Raw genomic sequence first — 21,675 nt, 5'->3', positions numbered from 1 at the left:
ACCTATGTTTACTTATAGTAGAATCCGGCTATAACGACGGTGCTTTGAGTGTCATTATATCCGGATTCTACTGTATTTACTATAAGACAATCAAACAAATTGCTCCAATATGCATTATATCAAATAAGTTCAAGTGCAGATGAATATGTGATGAGAAATTATACACATAAGACATCAAATTCGAATGATATTCAAATTCAAGTTAATACAAGTATTTTATATGTTAACAAATTTGATTGTTATTCATGATTTTGAGTATCCCAACAAATATAATTCGAACATATCGAACATCAACCTTGAGCTGTATCAGCAAATGAAATCATCCATGGGATTTTCCATGGAAATATTAACAATTTGTGTTTATTTTCATTTAGAGTTCATTGGAATTATCCATAGATATATGCATGTATATCGTTAATTCATTTGGCATCAATCGTCAGCTCGCCAGTCCATAAGCTTTATTCAATATATATAAATAAATTGAAATACAATTACTTTCGCTGGAATAAAATTAGACACGTTTCAACAACACGCCATAAATATCGAACCGAAAGATTCTCAATTCCCGATTCTCCATCTTGGGGGTGGCCTTCGCCTGCCTTACTCCCACTGCCCCGCCCCGCCCACCAATTGAGAGCCCTCAATTCACACAACGGGAAAAAATTGAAATTAAGTAGAAACAAGTGAATTAATTCATAAAACTTTTTATTGTTGCACACTTATAGCACTTAAAATATAAACAATTCTCAATTCCATTCGTGCACTGCTTCTTCTTCTTCTTCTTCTTTGTATTTCAACATTTCTCTTGACTTAAAATGCTACAATTTTTCTCTCTTTCTCTCTCTTTCGATTTGTCGATTCATTTGATTTGATTTTGTTTTGTTTATTCTGTTTTGTTTATATGTTAGTTTTCAATTCGTATGCGATTTCATAATTATGAAATATTAAATATTTATAATCCTAAATGAATATTTTTTCGCAATTCGATAGAACAAATACAAAAAAAAAAAAATAAGTTATATATATATATATATAGAGAGAGAGGGAGAGAGTATTTATAATTAAAATACGTTAAATATGTTCCCGTAAGCGTAAGTATATAATCAGATTTGTATGTATGTGTGTGTGTGTTTGAGCGATGCAATGTTTGATGTACAATATGCAAGACTATATAATAACCATATAGTAGCTGATATGCTGCCGATATTGCTTGGTTCAATTCCGTTCCGTTCCGTTCCGTTCAGTTTCGTTCCGTTCGCTCGCCTTAATATTTACATTAAGTAGAAAATTTGTTAATTATATTTTAATGCATTTATTTACTTTGTAACTTCGGTTCACTTAAATAAAAAAAAAAAATAAAAATAAAAATTTGCATACTCCGTCCCCCTTCTCCCTCTCCCTCCTCTCTCACTCACTCTCTGATATATATGTATATATATATATATATATATATATATATATATATATATATATATATATATATATATATATTCAAACAAAACAGATTTGAATTTTGCATTTAGAATTAGTTGAAGCTGCGGCCATTTGCTGAGCTCGCCGATTGAACGTCCTCATTAAAAATTAATAATTAAAAATTAATGATTAATGATTAATAATTAATAATTAATAATTAATTATATTAATTAATTGCTGTGCCTTTGCATTACAAACAAGTCAACATTAACACATTAAATTAAATATTAGGCAAAAAAAGAGATATGTATATATATATGAGTGTGTGTATATATATATAAATATATATGCATATATATTTAGTCGTAATCCAATTTTGCAAGTTCTCGAGCTCCTTTGAGCGGCGTTGACTTAATAAAGTAGTTGCTGCCGCCTCAGCTGCTGCTGCTGCTGCTGCTGCTGCTGTTACAGTGTTACAGTGTTACTAGACTTTAACGTACACTTAAGTGGTCATCAGCAGGCTGCCCGTTCAGCCCTTCGAGTTGGCCAAGACGCCAGCGCCGAGTCCTTGATTCTCCTCGATATACACATTGCCCGGCTGCAGCGTCAGAATCCTTCGCTCCTGATGCTTGGTATGTTTCTCCACTGCAAATGAGAAGAAAAGAGAGAGAGAGAGAGAGAGAAATGAGTGAGTGAGCGAGAGGTTGTACACACATATGCGCTTGAGCTGTGGCCCACAAGCGTGGCTGTCAAAAACTGAGTGACAGCCGTAGACCCCATTGTATTAAAATTCTGTGCGGGCGCGTTCTCATTTGCATTTGCCATGGAATCAATTGCGATCGCATTGGATGGGCCCATTAAACGGCTATTGTCGCCGCCAAGAGGCCGCCGCCCACGGGCTCAATGGCCAATTTATATGCAAATTGGCAAACGCCTTGACCAAAAAGGCGCAGAGAACACAAATACAAATACAGAGAATACAATCACACACACACACACACACACGCACACATACAGATGTGAAAAGAAATTCTTTTGCTTGTGGAATGGAATGCCATCCCGCGGCGTCTCAACCCAACCGAACCTAGTCCAGTCCAGCCCAGCCCAGCCCAGCCCAGCCCAGCCCAGCCCATCCCAGCTCAGCGCAATCCCCCGCCAGGCGCAACGCACTCGAACTGGACGATCTCAAGTGGTTTGACCTTTGACACACTTACCAGGCAGCAGCACATGTTGCGGCTGAAAGAGGCTCGACTGCGCAGCGGACGCTGCCGCCGAGGCGGCCGTCATTGCCGAGGCGGGCAGTCCGCGCAGGGCGTCCGCATTGCCTATGAAGAAGGTGCCACCGTCCAGGCTCTGCACCTCGGCCAGCTTGGCCATTAGCTTCGTGGACAACTCTTCCACATCTGCAGGCAGTCCGCGTCGTAGAAGAACGAGAAGAACAGGAAGAAGAGAAAGAAAAATAAGTGATGTTAGCAATTGTCAGGCAACATAAGCGACATCTGGAATTTCGTGTATGAATTTATTAAATCAATATGCTCAAAACGGGCGTGCTCGACCTGCTAGATACCTAGCATTTATATACACATATATTTTAATAAATATTTTTGATTTTATGAGCAATAGAGTAGCTTATCGATAACTTAGAAGGATAGAATGGATTAAGATGCAGCTATATAAAGATATTCTTATATATACAATATATAGATAAATATAGCTATATAGACATACCTATAGATAAGCTTAACCTAAATCGATCTGGCATAGATAATGTTAACTAAATGTTAATGTAATGTTGTAACTAAAAGTTAGCCATAGATGTTACGTTATTTGATTCTTCTGCCAGTCGATAGAGGAACATAAATATAGCAATATAGCAACTGATGCTCTTAATTCAACAGGTCATCCATCGCTTTCTGCTTAAATATGTATTTTGAAATAATAATCGTATTGATCACCCACTCAATGACCGCCCAAGGGCCCAATGGCAAATCATATAAATAGAAAGTCTCTATTTGTGCATTCAAGGTTTGAATGGCTTGCGGATCACGTCTGCCAATGGCCAGATGTATGTGGTGATTTTTGTATTTTTTCTAGTATTTGTAATTTTTGCCAATTGTATAAAATACTGTTATGGCCTTCATAAACACGGCCATAAGGCTGTGAAAATATTTATTATATTTTCGTATTCGCGCTGTCAGATCAACAATTATTACGGCCAGCCATTTGTTGATCGATGCCAGGAAATAGAAAGGGGGTCGCTCAGGGGCCTTTGCGGCGCATTTCCGACTTGTAAACAAGCTGCGAAGGCGTAAACGGTGGGCGTGCCCAAAGAACAGAAAACAGACAGCAGCCCAGCAGCGCAGTCAGCGCAGTCAGCGCAGCCAGAGAGCAGATAATTTATAATTTATTTTTAAAACTTGAAGTCAACAAAAAAAAAAAAAAAAAAAAAAAAAAAAAAAGAAGTGAAAAAACAAAATCGACATGCGTCGAGGAAAAACTGAAAAGCGAACGAGAGAAATGAGAAACAGAAATATAAAATAAAAGATCAACAAGAAAATTAAGTTCCGTTGCCCAACAGACGCGACGGCTGCCTTTCGGTTCTTTGCTTTTTATTATAAACAATCCCAGCAAAAATTTTCACACAACAACAACAACAACAGAAGAAGGAGAAGAAGAAGAAGAGCGACGACTATAGCAGCTACGTCGTATACAATTTTTGAGAAAAATCAGAAAGAAAATTTTCCAATTGGAATTGGAAGAAAAGCAACAAGAATTTTACAAATTTGCGCAGTTCAATAAGGCTTAAAATTTCCAATGCGCCAAAGCAAATTAAGCACATATGGATGAGTAGTCTCTATAGATTCTGAGAGGAAGAGGAAGACGAAGGGTAAGAGCAAGAGGCAGAGAAAGAGGAAGAGCATGGCCGACCACAGGTTCGAGTACTCCTATCTATCTGTTTACGTACGCACACATACACATACATATGTAGATCTTGTGTGTGTGTGTGTGGTATATTGGAGAAAAGCGGCACAGTCGAATTTTCCGTGGAAGCTATATGTATAAGAAGATTCTAGCAAACTGATTAGTGAAAACAGCAAATCCGAGAAAAACCAAGTGCCCAGCATAGCAGGAGAAAGAAGTGGGGAGGGGGAAGGGGACGAGTGACGGGATAGCCAGATGCATATGATCTACAAAGTAAAATTTGTACTTCAACAATTATGGATCAATAATTGGGTGTTATGGGAAAAATCACTGCCTAAAGTCTTATTTATTATTGTTTTTGCCTGATGCAACAAAGATTGGGTAATTAATTGAAGAATGATATTGATGATTAGATGAGAATATGGTAAGAAAACAAAAATAAACTAATTTAATAAGTTATGTATCAGATTGAAAATGTGTTGGACAGAAAGTAGATTCTAATTGTGGTATTTTTAGTATTAAATAAGATATGTTTATTTGATGTAATACACTATAGCAGGTTCAATGATTACATAGAGTTCATCTATAAAGGTTTGGCGAAAAGAAAATTCTAGTATTATAGCAGATATAAGAGCTATCGAATTTACAGTGATCTATAAAGGATCTAGTAATAATGGATTAGTTTTTAAGAATATTGTAGAATAACTAGTTACTCCATAGAGATAATAATTATAGCAGATCTATAGACTCTAGCGACTACCTGTATAAAGGGAGTAATACATAAAGTTGATAGAGTATTCTAGTATTATAGTAGGCCTGATGTTAGATATAGATATATAGATAGACACTCTAGAGAGTACAGAGATCTCTAGAGCTTACCCTTCGCCTGACACTCATTCACTTCTCATTCACTTCATTCGAATCATTCGCAAATGGCAAGCTTTCTCCTTTCAGGTGCCAAGTGAGTCGCCCTCGCTGGCTGTGCAGTGTCCGCCCTCAGTGTCGCTGCGCGGCGCTGCGCTGCTCGGGGCAAGACGGGCACGGCATCGCTATTTTTGGAGTGGCCGTAGAATGCAGGGAACGAAGATCGGCTGCAGTTGTACGATCTGCATTTGCTCAGCTGGCGCATTGAGCGAATTTATGGCCTGCTGCACATATCCAAGTTGAAGGAAACACTAAGCGCGTGCCAAACGCATGCGAATGCAAATAGCAGAAATGCCAACTGAGTTGAAGAGAGAGACAAAGAGGAAGAGTGAGAGAGCGAGAGCGAGAGAGAGGCTGAGATAGGGAGTGGTATAGAGAGTGTCAATTGATCGCTTGAGTGCGCCCAGTCACACCTTTCGCTGCCACCGAAGGAGTCGAACAACTTCCTGTACAACTCGAGCCAGCTGGTCCAATATTTAATCAACATACGGATCGAAGTATTCGCCAACTATTTATAGATGTGTGACGAGTGCGACGGAAGTGACAGAATCCAATGAGAAGTGCAAAGGCAAATGCCGCGCCTGGGACCATTCGAGCGCAGTTGACAAAGATCTGTTACATAAAGATGCAGTTGTTGTTGCTACTGTTGTTGTTGTGGTGGTTGTTGTTGTTGGTGGTGGTGGTGGTGCAGTGGCATTTCCTGCCCCTCGTTTGTTTTATGGCCCTCGACTGGCTGTGACATGATTTTGGAATTTGATTACATCGCCACGGAAGTGATTCAACTCTGCGGTCTACAAACATCCGCTTGTCCTTGAGCTAGACACAAATGCACGCAGACTGAGGATGGCGGGACGGTGCGGGGGCCTTTACTCTTCCGTTGTACGTGTCTTTTACCTGTGTACTAGCTATGTCTCTCTCTCTCTCTCTCTGTCCCCTCCTTTGTCTGTGTGTGTAGGTTTGCTTCCGGTCCTGGATTAAGTCAGGCTAGAGTTGATATTTGAAATCTCAATGGTTGCACTTGGTAACACGCTCAACTCATGATCCTAGGCAAGTGTTTTTTTCTTGTTTTCTTGCCATTGTTGTTGTTAGTTGGCTGTTTGCGTTACGTATCGTTTCGTTGGTGGCTTCATAAATTTTTCACACTGGACATGCCTGCACTCTCTGGCACTCTTGCAGTCGCTCACTCAGAGCGCAGCGTGGGCTGACGCCAACGTCGGCGCTGACGTCGCCGTCACCGTTGACGTCGCCGTCGACACGCGCTGAATTATGATTACAAGAAGAAAAACAAGACGGGAGCCTATCAAAGCAAGGCATAAATTTTCACGTTGGCCCCGCAGACACGGCCCGTGGGTGGATGGGCGCGAAAAGCGTGGAAAATGCACGCTCTTTAACAATGTTGTTGTTGCTGCTGTTGTTGCTGTTGCTGTTGCTGTTGTTGTTTTTCTATGCCTCCTTATTATTGTTGCGCATCGAACAACATGTGTCTACACACTCGCCACGCCAGCCGAAATGATATATGCCCGCTTAGATAAACACATAGATAGACTCTAGACATTCAGATTGCTGCGACCTGTGAGCTGTGAGCTGTGAGTTGTGAGTGGAGCAGAGCTGCCAAGTGGAAATATTCCAAATTCACTTTGAATATCGAATTGCAGTCACAGACAGCAGTACAAGTTCGTGTCAGATTTAACATGCAGCTAAACACTCAAATCTAAGCAATCCGAAAAGATCTTGTATGGGATTTCGTTTGGCAACTGGAACAACTAGCGAGTTGACTATGAAAAGTGAATTATACAACACTAGACTAGTCTGGCTCTACAACAACTTTTTGTTGAACTAAAAAAAATTTTGAAATATGAAATTAAAAATTTCATTTAATTTTTTTACTTTTTGTAATCTTATTATATGTGAGAATATTCATTTGCAAATTTATTTTAAAGATCAAATCTATCGAAGCCAATTTAAATATATATAAATATCAATATATTTTATATATTTTTTGAAATGCAATTATATTAATAAAAATAAGTATTTATTATGTGTTTTTTTTTTCATATTAAATATTTTATATATGTATATGTATGTATTTATATTAAATATTTTATATATGTATCTATATATCATTATTTTTCTTTTTTTTTTTTTATGTATTTAATATATTTTTTATATGCACATTTATTATTTTACATATTTTATATATTTTATATATTTTTATATATTTGTACGCTTTATTTATATGCTCATTGTTCTGTTCAGTTGTCATATATTTCAAATAAAATACCTAAGGCTCTCCATGCTCAATTTCGTTGCCACTTAGAAAAGCAATAAAAGCTGAAATGCCCAGCACTTTATGTAGCTGCTGGCTCATAAAACTTGAAAGTGAGTTTGCTGAGCAACTCGAATCAAATCAGTGGAAAAGGCTGAGCAACTTGGAGAGTCGACGAAGTTAAAGTTGCCCTCTCACTCTCTCTCTCGCTCTCTCTGAGTATGCTGCATGCCTCATTTAAGTTGCGTCTCTGTTATATGCTGCTTTATTGTGACATATGAGAGGGTCGACATGGCATATGGGAGCACATACATAATTTATGCCCTGTAGGGAACTATAGCCAATTGGCCAAAGGCAAATACCATTGTCAAGGACAGAGATCGTTGCCTGAGCCAAAAACAACAACAAATAAGGGAACAAGCAATTATCAACGCATGGCGAGTACAGTCGAACTGTCTGTAGAAGAGGCGGACTTATCGCTTGGCATTGGAATTCTCAAATCCGAACTATGCTCTATATACGACATATTTCTTATAAAATAATACATATGAAAATCATATACTGTTTATATGTATATGACTATCTATATTTATATATGACTTTCAGTTTGATTTTTCTATGATTTATATACGTTATTTTTAAGCCAATTTTAGCTAAGTATAAGAGTCCGACTCTTTCAATATCCTTGTCTTTTATTTGAATATAAAAAATGTATATACATATATGCATGATTTCATCTGCTCATGCAGCGCCTGTCACCTTCACACTCATATATCTATCAAACCATCTGAAATTTGTTACCCTTCATGTTCGGCTGCGGTTTGTGGCACTTTTCATATTCTTTTTCTTTTTTGGAGCTCATGTTGCGGTCAGGTTAAACACGAGTGCCAAGCGTAAATAAATTAAATTGCAAAATAAAAAAACTAAATGCAAGGAATGCAAAGCTGGCGAAAAATATTAATAAGTTTATTGACAACAACAGCAACAACAACAACAGCAGTGAACAAATATATGCAAAACGCGTCGCAGTCGACGTCACGGACGCACATGCGCCAAATATTTGGACGTTTCGTTCTACTTTGGCGCAGGCGCAGCTCGGTCCAAGCCGCGCTGTTCATTAATATGCGCCGAATGGCCAGCTCCTGAGAGAGAGCTGGGCACCCCGCAGCACCCTGCACCTTAGGCAGGCCTACAGTCTCAGTCTCAGTCTCAGCCTTAGCCTTAGCCTTAGTCTTAGCCAGGCAAACAAATCTCGCAGTAGCTCGTGCAGCAATTCGCTGGAAATCTGTGCAAAGGGACGCTCGTCTTTGGCCATAGGACGTCGAGCCATGGCCAAAGTCTTGAAGGAGATGCCGCTGGCGATTGTCGGAGCGCCCATACATCAAAGTGTCGTGTTTTTTTTTTCAAAACTTATAAATATGTACGAGTCGCTCGGCTGTGCTGGCCACGTTTAGGGCCCGCCGCACAACTGCAGCTGCAGGTTGTTTTACTCTCAGCTTTCTCGTAGAAATCAAATAACACGCCGTCGCACGCCGGGCATGCTAAGCAGCCGGAGCACTCTCCGAGCACGCTGCAACCTTTGGCAATGCAACGTCTAACGTGTTGCGCATTTCAATTCACCCGCCGCCCGTTGACATGGGCCATGCGGCTGAGCCGTGTGAAAGTTGAGTCGAAAGGCCTAGCCGCTAACGCTCCACTAAGACAGATTTCGATGACGCTTAAGTTCAGGAACTGTTATATATAAATACATGATTTATGCTTGAACTATTTGCAAACTAATGGAATTCTATTGATGTGCTTGGTAAACTAAATCAATGGTCTCTATAAATTCTCTGTTTTGGTCTCTGTATTATTTCAGCAAATGTTTTTAAATCTACTTTGAAAACTCTTATATATAATATGTTGTATTGTCGATATATATATAATAATATATATAATAAGTGGTTTCGGTTACACATACTATCATCGACACACTCTTAAAATTACATACTGAGCTCCAGCTCAGGTTCAACTCACCTTGGTCCAGTCGGCGCTCCATGCGGCGCCATTGGCGCATGTGATGGATGAGTATGCAGGCGGCGACCGAGAAGAAGAGCAGGCAGGCGAGCACCGCTATGAAGAGGGCGCCCGTCTGCCAGTCGAGGGGCAGGGCAGCGGCTGCCTCCTCGTGCAGCTGCTGCAGCTGCTCGTGGGTCAAGTGCTGCAGCGGCGTTGGCTGATCGAAATGCTCGTACTCCGATGACTTTCGGCGCTGTGAAGGGCAAGAGCGTTGAGTGTGAGTTGCTTAGGGGCATGTCGAACATGAGCTTACCTCCTTCCAGTTGGGCTCCGTCTTGGCCAGCACCACCCAGTCGATCTTCAGCTCGTAGATGGAGCGGCAAACGGTGTCGATGTGCAGCTGGCAGGGACGCAGCGGTATCATCTCGCCCTGGCAGCTGGTGCAGGGCATGCACTTGTCCTGCACCTGATCCCACCAATGCTGCGGCGCGCAGGGCGAACTGGGCGGCACAAAGCCGCCAATGCTGCCGCTGCTGCTCGTGGCAGAGGCGGGTGCGGCAGCTGCAGTGGCAGCACTAGAGGCGGAGGCTGTGGATGCGGAGGCGGAGGCGGAGGCGGAGGCGGAGGCTGTGGACGCGGCGGTAACAGCGCACAAGGAACATGTTGTAGTTAGCAGTAGAAGCGTCAGATAGGCGCCAGTTCTGCTTAGATATGGGATGCTACATCTTCTACGGATTGTTGTTGTTGCTGTGCTGCTGTTGCTGTAGCTGTTGCTGCTGCTGTTGCTGTTGCTGTTGCTATTGTTGCTGCACTGTTCACTCCGCTGTCGCTTTCGTCGGCGTTTGTGAAATTTGGAGTTTGTTTTTGTTGCTGGGCGCATTATAGTTAGTGTTAAGCTGTTGTTGTTATTGTTGTTACTTTTACTGCTACTCGTCGTTGGTAATTTCGTTGCTGTTGCTGTTGCTGCTGTTCCGATTGCCGCCGCTGCTCTTGCTGCTGCTGCTGCAGCTGCTCTGCTAGCTGCGCTGTGACGTTGCATTAACGGGTGCATCTCTACAAAATATAAGAAGGCAAAATCGTTTGACATTTATATACGTTTTTCTGTTGTTGTTTAATATTTTATTATAATAGCTGAGAGAGGAGGGAGTTAGGTAGACAGCAAAATCAAATCTCTTCACAAATCGGAGTAAGATTCGATTGAATTTGGCTGTCAGATTTGTTAAAGTTGTAATTGGTCTCCCTGTGGGTGAAAATTCCATAAGTAAATGAAAGTAAACAAAGAAATGAGAATAACCAAGAAAGCTCTAGACGGAGATGTTAGAGATGTTCAAAAACTTGATCGATTTCCGGAATGACAAACAAACAGACAGACAGAAGAACGAATGGATGGATCAAAATCAGATGGATTTACCTCGTCATCCTTATCAAGAATATATATATATATATATATATATATATATATATATATATATATATATATACTTTATTATGAGATCTACTCAAATACAATACTAAATATAGATCTATACAGAATGTAGGTGGAACGAAAGAACTTTGTGGCAATTCAGACAAATTTCATAATTCAGAAAAAAATCCGTATACCATTTGCCCATTTCTATACCACAAGCCAAGCCAAGCCCAAGCTCCAATACTATTTCGCTGCTCTTTCTGCTCTGCAGCCTACAAATCTGAGTGCATTCATAGCATCTAATATTACATAGTGAAGCACATGACCAAATAAAGAATATATTTTTTTTAGCGTTATCTCTGCCTGGCTCTGCCTTGCTCTACCCATTCGAATTGTCGAACTAATTTGGATTATAAATTTATGTCGATTAGAGCGATAAAGCGTGCTTTATTTTAAGAATTTAGCCTTGATTGGAGCTAGATCATATGAAATGACATCTGTTGCTGGCGACATTTATAGATTCTTTTCAGTTTTCCCAGGCTTTTCTCACGCTCATGCGGGGGGAATCTCAGCGAAATGCTGCTTTGTTTTTCCTCTCACATTGACATCGGGTGGCAAACTAATGGAAAATGGCAACACAGCGGGACGCTGTGCACCATTTGGACAAATGGTCGTGTGGACAGGGAAGGCCTGTTTCTACTCTACCACCTCCTCCTCCACTTTTCACTTCTCCTCCTGCTACTTCTCTTCAAGCTGCCCGCTTGGATTATCGCCCATAAAAGCGCGCGCAATGGCAAACTAATAAGCCGACCGGCAGCCAATGATGTTGATAATGACGATAATGCGACGCCATCATCATCATCATTATCATTATTATCATCGTCGTCGCCGTCATCATAATCATAAATGCGTACAGTTTGCAATCAACTTTAATGTCAACGGGGTGCTTAGGCGTTTCGCCAAGCCCCCAACCAGCCGCTCCGGCCCACCCGCCGCTGCATCGGCTCCGCTTTGGTTCATTGCTCAGCCACCGTCCGGCGTTCGGCGTTCAGCGTTCAGCGCTCGGCGACCGGCGTCCGGCTCTTGGCTGCAGTCTCCCGATTCCTTTGCATCAGCGACAACGACAACGACAACGACAACGACAACGACAACGACGACAACGAAACTATTATAAATGGCATACAATTATTATTTATGCAGTGGCTGTCACTCAATGGAGTAAGTGCACCAGCGCAGGGATTGCACAGGCGGGGGGAGATGGAGGGGGTGTTATATGGGGTTGAGGTTGGGGTTGGCATTGCAGCGATGACAACTGTGGTTCCACATCCACTCAGCCACTGTGCTTCACTTCCGTTGCAGCAATTGGTTACACTCTAAGGCCAAGGGAAACCAGGAACTAGGCAAAAAAAAAAAAAGGTCCAGAATCGAACAGCTAATCAGGCAAGTGATCGAAATTTGATGCATTGCCTTCAATTTAGTGTCAGCTTGACAAGGTAAGCAGCTCATTAGACGTTGCCCAAACTAATAAGATCTTAATAAAATCTCAATTAATTACGAATATTTATATAAAAGCTGAGTTGGTCTCAAAGCTGAGCTGAGCTCGTTGTTGCTGGTGTACAATGGAAACTGCGTGTGTGTGTGTGAGTCTGGATAGGAAAAGAGCCAAGCTCTATGAAACACACGTCACATAGAGCACAAACAACAACAACAACAACAGCAGCAGCAGAAGCTGAACGAAAAACCAACAACAGTCCGCGAATATAATGGAAACAGCAACAGGAAGAAGATATATTTAATTAAAATCAACCATTGCTCGTATGGCCACCGGGAACGTGAACCGACGAATTGAGCTGGATGATGATGATGATGATGACGATGTTGATGATGATGATGATGGCCATCGAGGCAAAGAAGGGCACAGCCAGGGGCAGGGGAGGAGTGGCCGACGAGCAGAGCAAAGCATTAAAGTGCGGCTGGGGCTCATAAAGGGGTTTACTGTACTCTGCCTGCATAACACATGGATATAGAGTATTGGCATAGCGCAGATCTACGAACTGTCAGCGAGATCAGCACTCGATCCAATCAATCCAATGCGATGAGCAAAAGGGAAATCGATCAATTGAAAATTGAAAACTGAAAACTGAAAAATGATAGCTGACAAGGGACAAGCTATGCCCATAGAAGGGCCGCTGGGAGTGGGGAGTGGGGGCAGCGTCTCTCTAATTAGCTGCCTTAGCGAGCCCATCTGATCCGGTCAACAATTTTAATTTCTAATGAAATTCAAATCGGAAATGGCCCATAAGGCATTGGCATTTCCTCTATGACTATGTGTCTGCGTGCTTGTGTGTGTGTGTGTGTGTGTGTGTGAGTGTGAGTGGCACCTGTTTTCCACTCGCGCCTATTAAAAATGCATTTCGATTCCAATTGAATAATTATTAGTTGTATTTGATTTCTGTTTATTGCGTCTAGTAGTTCCGCTGCCATGCCCATATCAACTCATGTACCCCCTCTCTCTTTCTCTCTCTTGCTCTGCCCCCCCTCCTTCGTTCGCTGTTTATTTGTATAGCCGTAACAAATGGTAAGAAGTGTGTCTGTTAGCTACTGTGCTTTGATCTCTGGCCAACATAACAAATGCGCCAATTTGCGCCGTCTTCATTATTTATTGGCCAAGTGCCAATCTATCTGTCCGTTGCTCAATTAGACAGTCATTCCATCAATCATCCCACTGTGCACAACAATTAAACTAAACAAATATCAAAAGCATACAAAAAAGAGAAAAGCATTAAGACAATCAATCATAATATTAGCTAGCTGCCGAGGACACTATGTGCATATTTATATATACATATGTTTGTATATGCATATATAATATTATAATAAATACCTTGTAAAACAAAATTTTGAAAAAAGGAAAATCCCTATCTAGCAAAACTATAAAAATCTCTGTATAAAAATTAATTTGTATATGAATATTAAAATATGTTGAAGGGAAATAAAGCTTAATAAAATAAAGAAAAATACAAAAAAAAAATAAAATAAAATAATAATAATAATAATAATAATAATCATAAATTTAGACTTACTAATAATAATTAATTTTTGACTTCATGACGTATTCACAATAAATAATATATTTTTTAAAATTCTATTTACAAATTCTTTTGCTCTTTCTCCCAACTCTTTGCTCTGCCAGACTTCAGCGTCTTTTATCTTTTATCTCATATAAGAGCTGATGTAAATTCATAGCAATGTCTAGTAATTTATAGTGAGTAATGAATATTAATAATTTATAGTCTAGTAATGAATAGTGAGCTATTCTTGAGTTATCTGTATTCATAGTAATTTCCTTTTAAATCTATTACAAATTGGCTTTGAATTTCTCGATATAATATAATATAATATATATATATTAAATATACATTTCTTTAAAATTATTCTCACATATAAAAAATATTTTTGGATATTTATAATTATTTTTCTTTTTATTGTGGAAATTTCGAAGATAAGTCTTTAAAAAGAAACCAGTCCAGTATTTAACTATGCCACTTGAAACTTAAAGCAAATATTTGAAATGTCCCTGACCTGACATTGCTTTCAGTCTCTATCTGCTGTGAATTGTAGCTGCTCTTGATGCTGCTCCCGATCTTGGCCAGCATCAGGCTACGTGCAAGTGAAATGAACTACCAGCAGCTGCTGCGGCGACAACTGCTGGCAGTTAAGAGAACGACTCGAGTCGGGCCGAGTCGAGTGAGTAGGAAAAGCGCAGTCAGCTAAAACAGCAACAACAACAACAACAGCAACGTGAAAATCAAGTGTAGAGTATTTTTAGCGCACTAACAGATTTACCAAGACTACATATCTCTATATATATACATGCATATATATGTACATATATTTATATAGGTATATAAATATATTGGGATACGCAGTGCTTGAGCATTTCCAAGTAGTCCAACCAAACACATGCCAGCCTGAGAGACGCAAAGGCAACTGCAGAGACATTGAGGCAGCAGCCACAACAACAACAGCAACAAAGAAAGACAGCTTCAACAACAACAACAACAACAACAGCAGCAGCCGAGCATAAGAGTCGCACATTATTATGTCAGAGACATGTATCTATAAGATACATTTTGGTGCGACCGACTGAGGCGTGCTGCGCCCTGTCGCTGTTGTTATCGCTCTTGTCTGACAACTGACAGCGACAACAATTTAAATCATGTTGCATTTTCAGCTTTGTGCTAATTGAAACTGAACTAACCGCTCAGCAAACAGAAGGAGCGCGAGCGAGCAAAGGGGGAAGACAGCGTAAGAGAATAAGAGAGGGAGAGGGAGAAGAAGACAGTTAAAGGCAAGCCGTAAAATGGGTCAGTCAGTGTAGACAGAGCTTTTCGCCCGGTCGGTACGAAGCAAATTGATTGATCCATCAATTGATATTGATTGATTGATAATATCGAAATTGCTCAAAGTTCTTATATGAGTCTTTATAATAAGGCAGTCTGATCAGTATGTCAATGGAATACATTGTACAAACTTAAAGATTGGAAGAGTTGGAATTCTCTTAAGAAAGTTGTCAAGTTTGTAGGTAAGACTTGGCTTATTAAGCTCTACTTGGCTAGGCCTTTTATAGAAAAAGGCTAAAGTGCTGTATATGGCTAACAGCTCGAATAAAGCAAGTCGTTGAGGTCAAAATACGATCATACAAGATCGTAAGCTTTATGTGCTATATCCATGAGTAGAACAACTGGAGTGCCATATAACAAATTTATAAAACTTTGCATTATTTGGTGCTCGTAAATTCGTTAGTTTTTATTATTATTATTATTCATAAATAACAAAACATTGTCTTGAAAAGGTTTCTTGTTTAACCAGTTGTTGAACTAGAAGAATTTAATATGAATATCATGCTAAAGTTAGCTAAGCTACTTGATGCCCAGAAGCCAGTGTGATTTGTCAGTACAGACGAGTACAAATATCAACATTCAACTACAGGGTATCTGCAAATCATGCTATATTATTAGCTACACGCTGAACCACCCTTTGCTGGCCAATGCTGTAGCTGCTGCTGCGAACAAAATTCTTTTATTTTTAGGCCAACAGCTGGCGGCTGTCGTGAGAAATGTTTGCCAAAAGCAAAAAGTAAAACGAAGCATTTGATAGCTGCAATATGGTATATGTATGTAGAGACAAGCTGCAAACTCACTCTAAGATACTCTGTCAGAGAAATACAATATTCAAATTTCATATACTATCAAGCAGTCCTATTGAAAAGCTAAAGCTGTCGAATAAACTGTAAGGAGTTTGCTTATAATAATTAATCCATATATAATGTAATAAAAGTGTTTTTAAGTTTATTATAATGAATGTAATAGAAATTACAAAATAAAGTCCTATAAAAAATATCCATATATATATACGTATATATGCATATGTATTTGTGTTCATTAAAATGATAGTTATGCATTTTTAACAGCCAATACTTTGTATTTTAATAAGTTTTCAATTGTCCATCATTTTAGTTATTCTAATAAAACAACGTTTTTTTTTTTAATTATCTGTCTTAAGCCCTATGTGGGCATGTTCCTAAGTTTGCAATAAACCCATCAAGATGAATATATAAAATCTTTATATTCGCTTGAAATAGATATAAAAATATTACATTTATCATGATGATTTAGTGCTCTATCGTACTGTATGTTCATGAGCGCAAATACATATTAATATATTGAAATAAATATGTATGTCGGCTTTTCCGCTCTAGTGCAAGCTTCCAAAAAAAAAAATAAATAAATAAAAAAAAAATTGAATTGCGCAAAATAAATGCCAGAAATAATATTGAGAAATTGATTTTTGAAATCTTTTAAGCAACAATTTCAAATATTTTCATACATTCTTTCAGTTCAACAACAACAACAACAATTGCAGCAACAATAACTACAACAACAACAACCGCATGTAGACAGACATTATTAAAATGTCAACTGAATGCTCACAACTTTTTTATGATTATTATTGTTGTTTTTGTTGATTAGTATTACTTGAATTGTTATTGTTATTGTTGTTGTTGCTTTGGCTTTTGTTTTTCTCTCTCTCTCTCTCTGTCCCTCCCTCCCTCCGTACCACGCTCCCACTCTTCTGCTTATTGCTGTGTAAATTCCACGCGCGACAAGCCATTAAAACGTTTCCATGAGCAAAAAAAAAAAAAAAACAACAATTTAATGAAACGCGCCATGAGCAACAACAACAATAACAACAACAGCAACAGAGAGACAAAAACGCTGACTGATCAGTGTTGTTTCAACAACGATTTAGTGGAAATCTTTAGAACTTCTCAGCTAGTGTCTGTGTCTGACTGTGTGGGTGTATTGATTGTGTGTGTCTGTGTGTGTGAGTGTATCTTGCGAAATTTTATTATCAAATCAATACAAAACAATTGTAGAAGCCAAACAAAACGAGATGTATGTGTATAATATGTATGTGTATGTATATAATTGCTGTGAGCATAGAACTCTAAATACCCTACGATCAAATAATACAGATTTATGAACTAGAATATGCTCTGTAGATCATGGTTGGGCCTCAAACTAACTTCAAGCTAAATATCACGTCTTCCTCTTCAAATTTGAAAGTGCATAAAAGCATACCTGAAAAGTGCTCTCTGATCTTGCTTATCTCCTCATAGATTCATGTAATACGTTATATGTATATCCTAATGACTACCATTCGAAATACCCCAGAATAAATATAATCAGCTTTTACTGTAGTTCATATTTCAAACTGAGACTAGAAAATTCATGGCAAAGTTGCAAGTAAAGCCCATTTCATATAATTAGCAGTAAATATAATTGACGTATTTCCTTTACAGTGTAGCAACAGGTATTCTTATAAAAGAATGTAAACAACGTATATTGCAACTAACAACTGAGCCACAAAAAATTCTATTTCTTACATTTTAAAAACATCTAAAATGTTTTTAGCTTGTGCTGACAGCTGTTGCGCGATTTATTTTCATTTCTCAGCACATGGAATACCCCGAATGCAAAGTCCATATTTTTTTCGAATTAGTTTTCGGGCAAAAACATTTCTTTGTTTCGCTCCTCAAGCTACTCAAAATGAGCTTTAGAATTTGGCAGCGGGGCAGACAATCCTAAAAACAATTTGCAAATCATTTATCAAAAGTTGCAAATAAATAAGATAAATAAATGGGTATACTGGACTACATGATACGCTGTAGTATGATAATGCGATCATTTTAAAACAGAAGAATATGAAAGAATATTTGACTCAGAAATGTAAAAAGTAAAATGTTTTTAAAAATCAAGCAATATATTTATTGTAAGACTTTGGTAATAAATAAAAATTGAAGCGATTTCACGCCCTTTCACTGGTTACTGGATATATTTTCAAGTTGTGAGCGCTTCAGCTGCAACAACAAACGATGATTCGCAGATCTCTGGCCAAAACAAACAAAAGATCCGAATGATGTGAGGGCAGCAGTTGCTATATATGTACATATATATATGTGAGTGCTTGAATGTATATGCAGACACAAATATATCTATATATATGTATATATATATATATATATATATATATATATATATATATATATATGATATATGAGTGTTTATATTTATGCATGTTTTAACAAATGTCAAATGTCAGGCGATCGATTGGCAAGCAATATGTTAATAGGCTTAGCAGATGCTGTTCCTAACAGATGCAGAAATAGATTGAAAAATATGTATTAATATGTATTTGTGTGAACAAAAATGTATATAAATTTTGTTGAATTTTGTTATACACATAGTAGATACAAGTTAATATACAAGTATAGATTCAAGCTTAAAGCCACATGCAGATACACGTCTGAGTGTCTATGAATATATGTATCTCGTATATAGTATACGCAGATCGAAATGAAGATTTGAATTCGAATGCAAATACTGATGTAGATACTATTAAAAATTCGGATATACGCAGATACTAACAGATATACAGATACATGCAGATGCAGGTAGAGGTACTGATAAAGATACAGATACGAATACTAATACCGATAGTATTTCAGATACGGTTTCAGATGCAGATGAGAATGAAAGTGGAGATTCAATTTTAGATACTGATATAGGCACAGATACAGATACAGATTGAAATTCAGTTAGGAATGCAGATACAGATATATGTATATAGATACAGTATCAGACAAAGGGGACACCTTTCAAATATAGCTACAATTACTGTTATGAATCCAGTTACGAATACAGATGCAGACACGGATGCATAAACAAATCGAGCTGCAGATACAGATGCAGCAGGTACAGATACAGGCACAGACTGAGATACTGATATGAGTACGGATACGGATACAGATGCAGTTCGGAGGGCGACTTATTTATATTCTGACAGATTTTTGACATATTCAAAATGAAGGAGGGTCGCGCGTTATGTAAGCAACGCCAACAGAAGAGTTCAATGTATTTATCTATGTATTTATGGCCTATGGCAGCCGGCTGCAGGAGCAGGGAACAACAAGTGCCGACTCCCGACTGCCGACTCCCGACATCCAATAGTCGACATTCGACAGTCGACAGTCGATAGCCGGCTCTAGGGTCTGCCGATGTTTACCCTTTGGATTTTCCTTCCGCTCTTTGGGTCTTTATGGCATGTGTGCACGTTAATAGCACGTTGAGCATATCCATTAGCTGTAGTGCGTCTATGAATATACACACACACACACACACATAGAGAGAGAGAGAGAGAGAGAGAGAGAGAGAGAGAGAGAGCACACGTATTTGCATTTGTATGCGTACTGTGCCCCCTAATGGCAATGCAACAGTTTGCCTGTTTGTCAGTTAGTCAGTTAGTCAGTTAGTCAGTTGTCGGACTGTGGGGGTTTCTCATTCAGATTCCGATTCAGATTCTGATTCTGATTCCGATTGTTTTTGTTTCAGTTTTCTTTTTTTTTTCGCTGCTTTGGACCGTTGGCACAGAGGGCTGCCACTGTTTCTACGCTCGATTTATATTTTTTATCATTTGATTTAATTTAATTCCATTTCATTTCGGCTGCAGGCCCAGCCTCAGCCGCAGCCTCAGCCCCAGGCCAAAGCCAGAGCCGGCCACAGCCCCCCTCTCATATACAGAAACGAGACCGGCAACGCAGCAGAGACTCAGAGAGCAAGGGAGAGAGAGCCAGCGGGCGAGAAGGAGATGGAGAGATGTAGAGCTAGCAGCATCATGATGATCGTTGACGGCAACTGGCGGGCTGCTGCTTCCGAAACCGGGCATAACCATAATCATAACCGTAGCAAAGCTCATGAGTGCGCTCTGCCCCCGGTCCATCTGTGGGTCTGTCCGTCTGTCCCTCTGTCGGTCTGTCGGTCTGTATATGTATGTATGTATATATAGTAGAATATGGGCATGACACTATATACGTACATATCTGACTTATATCTAGATATATATATGTATGTATGTATATACGTGTATTAAATAAATCACTCACTTTTTCGTATTTTTTTCGCTCGTTTGCGGTTTGATTATGTATATATGTATATGGTCATATATATATGTATGTATATATAGTTGAGTTGTTATTGTTGGATCTTCAATTTGCTGTTTGCATTTTTATATTCATGTGCTCTTGTTGTTGCTGTTGTTGTTGTTGTTGTTGATGCTGCTGCTGTTGCTGTTGCTGTTACACTTCGATCAACAATCAATCAATCAATCAATCAATCAATTAGTCGCCTTTGCACTCACAATTTGTTAAACTTTTCGTTTTCATTTCGTTGACACTTTTTTTGCATGATTTTGAGTGCATAAAAACATAAAAAAAAAATTAACATAAAATCACTCGCGATTCACTAGACTAACGTATCGGAGCAACTAATTCACATTCTATGCAAAACTATGTGTGTGCCTGTGTGTGTATGTGTGCGTGAGTGTGCTTGTGTGTGTATATATAATCGTATATATTTAAGCATCTAGGTAAGTATACAACCAGGCATGGCAATGGCATCGTTTCAAGTGCCGTCGCGTTTTCCACACATGCGATTGTAAATGTTTCAAACGAGAAAAAAAATTTTATGAAGAACAATAAATAAATAACGCAAAAAAAAAAAAACAAAATAGTTGTAAAATATAGTAAATACGTTGCGTTTAATGCTAATATTTCAGAACCACTTTGAAGCGATCGACGATCGCAGCGTTGATCCGCAGCTCGTCGCGTGCGTGGAGAGACTGAGGCATGCAACGCGAGCGATGCCGTGTTAAGGCCACGCCGCGCGCCAGTGTTGGCTAACTGGCGGCATTTTCCCGTTAGAATTGACTAAAGACGCTAAAGACTCTCTAGCTACAGCTAACATTATTTGTTGTATTGCAGATTAATTAAACTGATGTCAGTTACTCTACTTTTTTATTTGTATTTTTATTGTCATTATTTTGATTTCGATTTTAATTTTTTTTTTTTTTATTAAACATTTAATAACAAAAGTTATTAATTTTGAAAAATATTTCATTCAGATATATAATGTTTATTCAAATTTTCTATTTTTATGCATATATGTATATGATATTAATTTTCAAATGTTTAACAAAGAAATATATATATATTAAGGAAAAACTCAAAGCTCTTATATATTTTCATTCTACAGTTTATAAATTATATAAAACAAATAAGGCTTATTTTTATTTGAAACTAGCTTCTACACTTTTGTCGGTGTCAGCACTGTCGCGCTGCCTCTCA

General features: G+C 38.7%; 1 protein-coding gene across 1 annotated transcript; it reads right to left on the bottom strand.

Annotated features, from left to right (window-relative positions):
• Positions 1-1,616: 1,616 nt before the first annotated feature.
• Positions 1,617-20,470, bottom strand: LOC6584167 (tumor necrosis factor receptor superfamily member wengen). Its single transcript, XM_032732370.2, has 5 exons — positions 20,437-20,470; positions 9,837-10,576; positions 9,542-9,776; positions 2,628-2,816; positions 1,617-2,058 (listed from the first exon to the last, which is right to left on the bottom strand). The coding sequence occupies exons 2-5, from the start codon at positions 10,572-10,574 to the stop codon at positions 1,943-1,945; spliced, it is 1,278 nt and encodes a 425-aa protein (XP_032588261.2). The 5' UTR covers positions 10,575-10,576; positions 20,437-20,470; the 3' UTR covers positions 1,617-1,942.
• Between the last annotated feature and the right edge of the window lie 1,205 nt (positions 20,471-21,675).

The sequence above is a fragment of the Drosophila mojavensis genome, unplaced genomic scaffold (assembly GCF_018153725.1).
Source record: "Drosophila mojavensis isolate 15081-1352.22 unplaced genomic scaffold, ASM1815372v1 contig_136, whole genome shotgun sequence".
NCBI classification, from domain to species: domain Eukaryota; kingdom Metazoa; phylum Arthropoda; class Insecta; order Diptera; family Drosophilidae; genus Drosophila; species Drosophila mojavensis.
This window is presented reverse-complemented; position numbering and strand designations above follow the sequence as displayed.